The 10,626-nt window shown below is 37.6% G+C and overlaps 2 protein-coding genes across 3 annotated transcripts; both read right to left on the bottom strand.

The window, feature by feature from the left end:
• Nucleotides 1-569: 569 nt before the first annotated feature.
• LOC112509773 lies at nucleotides 570-8,269 on the bottom strand. The gene is made up of 16 exons (XM_025114910.1): nucleotides 7,777-8,269; nucleotides 7,261-7,344; nucleotides 5,824-5,897; nucleotides 5,700-5,733; nucleotides 4,854-4,912; nucleotides 4,400-4,514; nucleotides 4,224-4,261; nucleotides 3,569-3,666; nucleotides 3,432-3,487; nucleotides 2,589-2,868; nucleotides 2,312-2,430; nucleotides 2,099-2,155; nucleotides 1,704-1,769; nucleotides 1,468-1,542; nucleotides 898-974; nucleotides 570-740 (listed from the first exon to the last, which is right to left on the bottom strand). Exons 1-15 carry the CDS (start codon nucleotides 7,951-7,953, stop codon nucleotides 912-914), a joined length of 1,395 nt encoding a protein of 464 aa, XP_024970678.1. The 5' UTR covers nucleotides 7,954-8,269; the 3' UTR covers nucleotides 570-740; nucleotides 898-911.
• A 511-nt stretch (nucleotides 8,270-8,780) lies between these two features.
• Nucleotides 8,781-10,518, bottom strand: LOC112509944 (F-box protein At5g51370-like). 2 transcript variants are annotated; one of them, XM_025115170.1, is made up of 3 exons: nucleotides 9,479-10,518; nucleotides 9,263-9,415; nucleotides 8,781-9,164 (listed from the first exon to the last, which is right to left on the bottom strand). In XM_025115170.1, the coding sequence occupies exons 1-3, from the start codon at nucleotides 10,498-10,500 to the stop codon at nucleotides 8,882-8,884; spliced, it is 1,458 nt and encodes a 485-aa protein (XP_024970938.1). In that variant the 5' UTR covers nucleotides 10,501-10,518; the 3' UTR covers nucleotides 8,781-8,881. The 2 variants fall into 2 exon arrangements, with proteins under 2 accessions (XP_024970938.1, XP_024970936.1); XM_025115168.1 differs by having other exon boundaries at nucleotides 9,263-10,518.
• Between the last annotated feature and the right edge of the window lie 108 nt (nucleotides 10,519-10,626).

Here is a 10,626-nt window from a genome sequence, read left to right as displayed (position 1 = left end):
TAAAATGTCTCACATAAACGGAGAAAAACATCCCCAATTCCCGGTTGGGGATCCCCTTTCCCCGTTCCCCGTTGGAGACGGGGATGGGGATGTGATCATATTCCCGGACGGTGAATGGGACGGGGATGGAGATGAAGATTGGAGATCAGGGACAAGGATGGCGATTGGGGTCCCAGCCCTATTCAGAAGCTATGCGTGGGTGTGCATTAAAACCATGAATATGAGGTGTAGCCCAATAACATCATTATGTGGCATACTTTTGTGTTTCCGCCACCTTGATGAAAACAGGTCTTGATGTTTCTTATGTATAATGTCCAGGTGGGACAACTTATTTATAATGTCCGGTGGTGTGGAGGAGAATGGTCTCAGTATCGAGATTTGACAGAAGAAACCACACCCAACTGGTACTTCACTTCACTTCACTTCACTTCTAAATGGAATGTACCGAATCATAGGCTAAGAAAACAATAACTTTGTCCAATTCAACCCTGGAAACATGTGTTGTTGCGTTTATATAACAAAACCAGACAAGCTCAGTAGGATCCCCGAAACCTACCCTAAAAAGTAAAAAGTAATCCGTTGCATTTATTTTGTAGACCTCTAACAGAAATATGCATCTTGAGAATATAAAAACAACAAATGTAACCTCAAGGCTTTGCCAACAAATCTGGCAGACATCATGTGGTAAATGGTCCTGTAATCCCTTGAAAGCCATCGTCTTGGCACGTGCGCTCCATACTCTGCCATTGGGATAATCCAAGTTTCTCAAACATAAACATCTTGCCAATTATATATATGGATTGGATTGACTTGAGCTTTAACTTTAGATGCTTCTGGAAGTGAAGATGAAGGTTTTAGAGATGTAAAATCCAGATCTATGAGTTCTATGATTCATACCTGTAAAATCGAGTCTAACTTTCATTGGCTTGACCATTACTTCCTTTAGAGGCAGACGATATACCTTGCTCAATACGCTGTACAAACACCACAAAGTCAGAGAGAACACAAGACGTGAAAAAGAAGACTATAAATGTTCACTGTACTTGATACCACAGTAAGTCCCTTTTGCTGAAAAGAAAAGGATAACTAGTTTTGAAGACTAATATAGTTTGTCTTCAATTTGCAAGGTAGACTTTCTTTGCTTGGTAAAAGGAGAATATGTGGAGTCGACCGGCCCAATGACCTTTCCACCCAAACACATCATGCATATAGGATAATGAAGGTGGCAAGGTTAGCCAATACGGAGAAACCATCAACTTGGTTTTAAATAGATTCAGAGATTAGGGACTATATGGGGTTCAGTTGCTTCACTGCTTGAGGCTTTTTTTTCGAGGAGGGGGAGGGGAGAAATGGATCGCCCATCAATGCATGTATCGTAAACCAGTTGGAGTTGGAAGCGTATAATAAAAAACTAAAACTTGGAGAGAAAGAAACAGTTGCTTAAGTCAGACTGAAATATTGATTTACCTGAAGAAGATGATTGTGCAACCAATCAAGCGTTTGTGGGAATGTTGTCGCAGATATGTTGGTGACTGTTAAACCCTGTTTAACAGGAGGGAGGGTGGGAGAGAGAGATAGAGAGAGAACTGACTTTATGCTCATTAACATGAATAAAAATATAATGACAGGACTCGAGCAAAATATATGTCACAAAGGACTCCCATGTCGTTGGTTCAGAGAAAAATAAAGTGATACGAGTGTACCTGTGACTGGAAAGAGCACAGATAGTCTTGAATGGTTTTTAGGTTGCTAATCAATTTGTCTTTATCCTGAAAAAGTCAACAGTAAGTAAGTTTAGGAAAAGAAACGTTAGCCAATAGAGTGGCCATGCCCCAATAAAGAATTCAGAAATTTGGAATTGCAGACGAAAAACATGAGGTTTGGTAGCAATTGTATTGATGATATAGTATAGAATTACCTACAAGACGCATAGGCCGACTTCATGTATTTGATGCATTTAACAAACTGATGCCTAATTAATGTTAAAGATCAAGTTAATGGTTTCTCTGTATTGAGTTCAAATAGTGTGACAAACTTTTGTTCCAAGTATTTTTGTCAATACAGGGACAACTAGTCTTCGAAGAGATGCCACAGATACCTTGATCGGATAATTGTTGCTGAATTTACGAGTAGATATCCACTCTTCTAGTAATGCCTGCAGATGAGAGGAACCATAATTTGATGACAAACCTCGAGGAAAAACTAAAATAAAATCAAGAACTTCAGAGTAGGAAAGCAGGCAAAATAAACAGAGCAAAATCAAAATATTACCAGACAAAAATAATAGGCATCAAAAAGCTTGTCATTTCACCTTATGATCAAACTCAGCCATCTTTAGGACAATAGGAATTATTATTGGTTCCGGGGCCCCTGAGTTTTCTCTTCTATGAATAGGTTTTCTTTCAGCCACTTGATCTTTCATATTGTTAGCTGAATAGCCAAAGAAACAATCAGAGCAGTAGTAACTTCCACCATGTTGTACATTGTAATAGTTAATATCAACCTTGACCAAGAACATTCAGCATCAACAGAAGCCAGAGCCTATTAGAAAACTAAAAAATAAAGCAGAAGTCAAATTAAGAGCTAACTTATATTCTCAGGAACAGTTCCAACAGCAGGTACAGATTTAAGGCCATCGGGATCATTATTCATAGCTCCTGCAGATGTTGCTTTCTCTGCCTTCAAATTCTCAGGATTCTTGTGGCTATTTTCATCATGAATGCTAGAAGCAGACGCATCATTTTCCACCCATGTTACATCATTCCCAATTGCTTCTGTAGACTTTGCCTCTTCTGCTTTCACTGGCAAATTATTTGGTAACTTTCTCTCCTCGTCAATTAGGTATATGCCTGGATCCACATGCATTCCCTGCAAGTGCATATGAAAGAACGTCATGCTCATCAGACATCACTTTTGAAAGGAAACGTTGAAACCAATAAGCATGACCGTGTCTGTAATAACATATAAACCAAGAAGAAACATGTAATCAAGCAGCATTTGATAAATATAATGGATTTAGCAAAAATACATAATCAGTTGTCAAAATTTCATTATTAATATGTGATGATAATGTTGTAATCAATGGCTTGTTAGCAGCACTTGGATTTCTCAAATTTAGCACTTACTTGCTCTTGGTATCTGAGCATCTGATATATTCATTTTTCCCCGAAGTCCTGTGTTAAAGCCTAAAGTACCAGAATTAACGTAAATAGTCACAGTGGTCAGTACTTCTTTCTTTTCTTATTTGATATATGTTTCTAATATTGGCCATTGCATGTGAGAAAATTAGTGAATCTTTCTTTGTGGGGAAGCTCAAGCTCAGCTCTGTGGAAAGAAGCTGTAGTGCAAATCTCAATTAATTAAACATGACTGAAATTGATGCTTTAGCAAACAATAGGAAAAAAACAGATCTAATATGTGGTGTTTAGTACCTCAATAATGATTGGTTTTCCATCTTTCATTGCTTTCTTCAAATCACCAGCCAAACCTATACGACAACGACCATATAGAATTTCTCAATATTCTCCCTTCTCGCTACAACCAGCCATTATTTGCATCTATACAGTACCTTTCCGAACTATTCTGCATTCTCTGCAAAATTCAGTTATTAGCTCCTCAGAGGAGCTAAAGTCACGTGCCAAAAAAGGTGTAGATGCCAAAGGTGCACTGCGGTAAAGTAAAAAAAAAAAGGATAAGCCTTGTAGTAATACCCACTAAAATATATTAGATTTCACTGCAGCTCATTTAGTCAATTTGTTAGTTTCTAAGCTTTCACAATATAATGAGGGAAATTATCAGTAGTAATTTGATTATGCTTGATGGTAGATAATATCTGAAAATATACTGAAATACGTGAACTAATAACAGCATGCAATTAAATAGTGGTTATCACTTTGAAAGATTCAATCATCCAAAATGCGGATACCAAATAGCAAAGTAGCATATGGAATGCATATGTGTGATCGTATTCAAAAGCTGATAGGTTCATATATTTTGGCTCAAGCCTATCCCTCCCCCACCCCCTCCTCTTTATCTCTCAAGTAAATCTGATGTTCAGAATTACACTAAGAACTAGGATACTTTGCATGCGTTGTAGATGATTGATGATGTCCTTCCTCATAATTAAGGCCTCACAAAAGAAGTAAAAGTTGTGCACCATAAATCCACAATTTGTATCACCCGGATTATAGTAAAAAAAAAATAAGTATGGATACTTCACGTACTCTGTCGACGTCCTTAGCAATTCATAGACCATATCAGTCTGTAATATCAAGAAGAATGAATGTCAAGGGAGTCCATGTCAAGCCAAATAGAGTTCGGGTTTTAATGCACATATAAATGGATGCAAGTTTGCCCGAGAAAAAATGACGTCCTTACAGGAACATGTAAAAAGGTTCACCTGCAAGACGTTTGGCAAGTTTAACCTTTGTGCAAGTTGCGTAGCAATTGTAGACTTTCCAACGCATGCCGTGCCACATACAAGAATGACCAATGGTACTCTTCGATGGTGAAATCTATGGAGGTAAATTAACAAAGAAATGTTAGAATAAAAACAAGCAATTATAAACATCTGTCAATTTTCTTCCTTAAGGAGATGAACCTGCCACTATCACTTCTCCAATATATCTGAAGTTATATCTTAAAACGATGCATCCGCCTTACATAGACCATTGTTAATTTGGTTCCTCATATATAGTTATCAAGGATCATTGAGTCCTATGGATTGGCATGGCCAACTCTATTTATTTGACACTAGCTTTGCTTAGGAAAGTGAATCTGAATAATTTATTCTAACCGACGATATTCATGTACTGTGTACTCGACTTTAATCAAGGCTGGGAGTTGGGACATACCTTGTCATCATCTTGTAACGATTTATATACTCTTGCCCATATCCCCGCCATTTCATGAGCTGGAAACAGAGACCAGCAATAAAATTTCAAGAGGAGGTTTTAGGACAATCAAAACTTAGTTATTGCATCGGTGGACAAATCAACTACAAAATTCAGATTGTGACATGGACAATTTATGATGTAAACTTGACTCGACCAAACCACTTTACCCAAACTATTAGAGGTAAGCAGAAACTGAAGTCCACAGTATTTGAGATACAGAAAGTATGCCGTCTATCCCTTAGAGAATCCAAATGAACTATAGCTAACACTATCAAACACAAATACCAATCAAAATTTCCACCTCTTTAGCAATCCTAACCTCCTACGATACGATAACGCTTTGGGGGTGCATTCCTCCTTGATAATTGCACTTAAGCTCAAACATTTGAAGATAAATTTAGTACAGAACAACCAGATTCTTCGCTCATAAATGTAAAATTTAACCAAATCTGTTGAACATGTCGTTTAAGATAGAGATCCAAATATGGGTGTACAATCCCATAAGCTTCGAACAGCAAATAGAAGTTTATCAGCCTTTCTTGAACTTCTTTCTGTCTAATCCTCGGTAACGAATCTCAGTTCATGTTTTTGTTCTGGTTGTTAGAGACGGAAAATGGTTTTAGCGAGATCCGAAAACAATCAATCAATCATAATGCACACTTGCATAACCAAAGTAGGTAAGACAGACCTCAATAAACCTAATGCAGGACAACCTACACCTGCAAGTATAACTAAAGCATATTAAGGAGATACAGTAACAAGAGAAGGGTATATAATGGAAAGATGGACCTAACAGATATATACCTTAAACAAATTAGTTTCCAGATCAGACTGAGAGCTGCACAATAACTACATAAATGAGATCTTTGAAGAAACAAAACGGAAGTAACCAAAATGGATAGCTAGAAGATGGAGTATGATGACGTACACGTCCAGAAGGCTATTATCTACCAGTAACTTCTTGAGTTCAAGTGCAATTTTTAGAGCCACATGATTAGGAATCTGAAAATAAAGCATGATGATCTTAACTTTAAGGTCATCGTAATACGAAAACCAAAAAGAAAGTTGAAAGCAAGTAGATGCAATGAAAAGTATAAATGTATGAAAATACAGGCTGACAATATGTGAAAAGGATCCTAAAGTAATGACAGAATCCAACACCTTGAGGATCTGGACAGCATGTAGAGGGAAAGATATATGCAAGATACGCTCGTCACTCTAACAATTACTCCCTCCATCCCAAAATAAATGACCATAATTATAAAAAAAACACAGTTTTAGGAATGTGCAATTATTACACTTTTAGTTAATTAAATGACAATTTTATTCTTAATAATAGGGAGAAATTTCTCCATCTCATAGTTAAGAATGGAATGAGAAAGTAGATCCCTTCCTTTTGAAAAAATTCACTTATTTTGGGACAAAATTAAATAAAATGTGGAAACTTATTTTAGGATGGAGGGAGTGTATATGTATAGATGTTAGTACCTCCTGCTTTTGGACCATTAGAAGTATCAATACTGAAAATAGCAACTAAATTGCACTCCCTCCATTTATATGAAAATTCTTCAATTGCCCTATTGGTATTTTGAAGTTGAACACAGATGGTTCTTCAAGGAATGGCATGGCAGCAGGTGGCTCCAACTGTCCTTATAGGCAAAAGCCACCTCCTTGCTCTTTATAAAGTAGTTTGAGGGCCTTAAGAAAGGTAGACCGCCGGGGTAAGTTGAACATGCTCCTTCTGCCATATAGTTTCGAGGTCAATTCCTCTTTCTAAATTCTTTTCTGGTTTACACGACTTCAGGCAGATAAAGCAGCTATAAAAGCTCAATTTTTCTACAAGTCTTCCATCCTAAACAAATTGGGGTCCACAAAATGCGAAACCAAAAGGAATTATAAAACACATCCCTTAAAGAAATCAACTAACCGCCTTTTGAAACAAGTGAAAAATGTTTCCAACCTCCTCTCAAGTTATAAATTTCTGACAAGTTCACACACAAATTCAAGTGTACATGCCTTCTTTTTCATTTGTAAGCATGTGAAGGAGAATCATGGTTTAGATACAACACAAGTACAAATGCTGGTGGTAAGTGTATGCTTTCTTCCATCCACAGATTTGTTCTATTTTCTATTCTAGGACAGTGCAAGTTTACTGTAGCTTCTACACATGTACCAGAGGATCATTCTTCATTATGAACACTCAAATTGAAGTCACAGTCAGGCTTCTCACTAGACACGCAAATGAAAGGTTTCTTGACGTAAAAATACTTCCAAACTAAAAATATAACAGATGTCAAAAACTAGAGTCTACAGTCCACCACAAATAAATTGTATCTTGTAAGAAACCATGGGTTGAAGGCAGGACCTTAGTAACAGTCAACATTCTGCTAAGCAAAAATCTAGAGAGGACATAGTAGTGATCAGCATCATCACCCAACCATACTTTCACCTGAAGTTTAAGAAATAGAACCCATAAATAATAAAATCATTGTTAATATAACACTTGAAAAAAAAAACAATAAAATCCTTGTGCAGATATAGAGAGAATGTTAATATAGCACTTTTCCATTCCCAAAAGCGCATGTTACTCCTAGCAAAATTTGAAACATATTACTCTTCCATTTTCACGTTGATACACGTCCTCTTCCCCATCCAAACAGCAATAATTTCCAGTTTTGGACCGTACTCACCATGTTTTTGTTCTCTCATCGAAAGATTAACCAATGGAGTAGGAAACACCTTAAATTTATAACAAGTGCCAGAACAGAATAGTTTCGCTTCAAATTTTGTTAGAACATTCGTACAGATTTTCATTGGAAAGTACAATGTCTGTAGCCATAATCGGGAACGAAGAAAATGGATCAATGTGAATGAATCAGACCTTAACAAAATCGTATCTGGAGGAACCACTATGAGTGACGATTCGCAAGGGTAAGTCGTTAGTGGTTTTCTTTCTGTCTGATTCTTCTTCTTCTCGTACAAATAATGTGCTCGAAAAAGATGATTTTGATACACCACTTCCGCTAGGACTTTCTGTTACAACTGATTTGTCCTTCATCTTCCGTGTGACTCTGTGCAGCTGCAGAGAATCAAAAAAAAAAAAAAAACCAGCGATCGGAGGAGCATGAATTTCATATATCTCTTTAAGGTTGATGGAGAAGAGGATGAAGAAAAGCAATATGATTTGCACGAATGGCAAATCTCTCCGTTCAATTCGATGATTCTTCTTCACAATCACAACGACTATTTCTTCTGCCAAACAGATGTAAACTCCATTTTGGTCCCTGTGGTTTGTAAACAACTTCAAAAGTGGTCCCTCAAAGTAAAAAAGTGCAAATAATTAATTAACCCCCGTATGTATGAATTTTCATTTGATTAATCTTGTATTGAGGCTGTTTGTTTACCTCTTAATAATTTCATTAAGAGGTAGTCTCTGAATAATTAAGAAGTGAATCTTATTTGGTAAAAAAAATATGCCTTAATGGTTTTAAAACCCTCCGAATAATTTTGTATCTTGAGTCTCTCGTAACTATTCAGCACCCTAATTCCATTGTAAACAATTATATTTCATTTTGCATTACATCATAAGAACCTCTTAAGCATTATACACCAAACCATTCAGCAACTGTCAAACAACCCTTAACAACAAAACCCTGTTCCTATTCTTAATTACATGGAAAATGTCACGCTACAAATTAAATCTGGTTTATCAAGTAGAATGGAGGATTATTATATTTACTTTTAAACAAGCCTTGTAGACAAAAATTAATACTAGACTATTTGCTGGGCCAGTCGAGTGGCAGACCATCTCGAGTGGTTCTTGGGTTGTTTTCGCCATCTAAAAAAAAAAAAGCCAACCACACATCACAACCAACGTACTTGGTCTTGAATAGAAACCAAAAGAATGGCACATTGATGTTCTTACTAAGTCGCAAATACAATTGTTTGATACTACAACATAAGTTTAGAAACAAGTCTCGAGCTCTTCAAGTGTTCAAGATTTGCAACTTCTTGAAGAACTTACCCCCTCGTTTCCCCATTCCAGATCCCGAGAGGTTCGTTGACAGAAGAGATGTGTTATCAGGCGTCCATTTTAAGTTTTTAAGACCAGAAAATAAGGTCGAGAGCGCAGGACTCACTTCATCTTCCTTAATGTTATTACAAGATATCACCCTCAGGCTTTCCAACTCCTTTAAAGAAACAAGTACAGATTCTAGACCTTCTGTTGTTAACCTTAAGCATCCTTCTAGTGACACCATTTTTAGCCTCCTGTCACCCACAATACAACAAACCAAGTTACATGTCATTATAAGTCAGTGAGATCTGAGAATGAACTAGTGAAATCAAGAAAATCAAATAAAAAATACCTGCACAGATTGGCATTCAGAAACATGCCATCTTTCAGTCCCCAACAATTTTTTACAACCAATTCTCTCACAGATTGAGATACAAGAAACAACGCCCTCAGACTTTGCTTCTCTTTCAACTGGCACCTCTCCAAATGTAATATTTCCAACATTCTGCAACAACCCAAGTGCTCATCAAGTCCAGGACTTTGATCAATTCTTTTACACGAAACCAACCTTAAAATCTTCAAATTCTTGCAGTACGAAAGAGCCGACAACCACCCATCATCCATCCTATGATCACAGAAGGTCAGTTCCTCAAGCATATGGCAACACTGCCCGATTGCTTGGATGCCATCATAACTTCCCTCACATCCTCTGAGCTCAAGTTTCACCAACCTCTTACACCCTTGAGCCAAGATGGTTAACCCTATGTCTGAAACCAAAGAGCAATAGAAGCCATCAACACTCCCAATCAACTTGAGTATCTGCAGATTTCTAAAGGCTGCAATCCCGCGCAAAACCTGATCATGGCAACGATGCAAAACCAATTCCTGCAGTGTTTGACAGCCCTCGGCAACATCCAATAGCCCAATTTCACTACAATTTACGACCACGAGTCTTTGCAGATTTGGGTAGACACTAGCCAAAGCTTTCAACCCAAAATCTACTTGATCAACAGGTAGTAAAGTGTGGTTTTCTGATAAAAAGATATCAGAATCAACAGAAAAGGGTCCAAACAGATGGGGGAAAGAAAGACCCCAGATTTTTGTACGACTGCTAGAGACCAGACTTGCATGGAGTAAATCAACATCTATAAGGTTAGGGAATCTTAGAAACATACGACCAGATGTAAGAAAACTCCAATCGAAAACCCTAAGTGACCTTACCAAACGGCCTTGGAGATTCAACCATGATTTGGAGACCAGAGAAGTCGATTCCTGTGGGAGTCTGGAGAGGATCTGGAGGAGCGTCTCATCGGAAAGGAGTGAAATAAAATCATGAGACGTAAGTATTTGGGGGGAATCAGAAAGAAGGGGTTCATTGTGGTGGGTTTGTTGGTAGGTGGGAGAAACAAGCCCAGTGAGGTGATCTGCTGGCAGTCGTGGTGATTTAGGAGTGGAGGGGGGTTTTCTATACAAGGAACGGCGGCGGATGGTTGAAAAAACCACATGATCAAGAGCAGCTTTCTTGTTCTTCAACCAATTTAGCGGTGAAGAATGGTTAGGGTTTTGATTCTCAACCGAACAGGACGACATTGAAAATCTGTTTCTGATTGAAGGTCTGTTGATTCCTTTAATCAATTCGTCGTCCTTGAATCTGTGTTGTTTAACCGATGGATTTGTGGGTTTTTGAATCGAGTTTGCAGCAACGGCATTTTTATG

This window comes from Cynara cardunculus, assembly GCF_001531365.2.
Source record: "Cynara cardunculus var. scolymus isolate 2C chromosome LG 3, CcrdV1, whole genome shotgun sequence".
Lineage (NCBI taxonomy): Eukaryota > Viridiplantae > Streptophyta > Magnoliopsida > Asterales > Asteraceae > Cynara > Cynara cardunculus.
The sequence above is the reverse complement of the archived record's forward strand: the minus strand, read 5'-3'. Positions and strand labels throughout refer to the sequence as shown.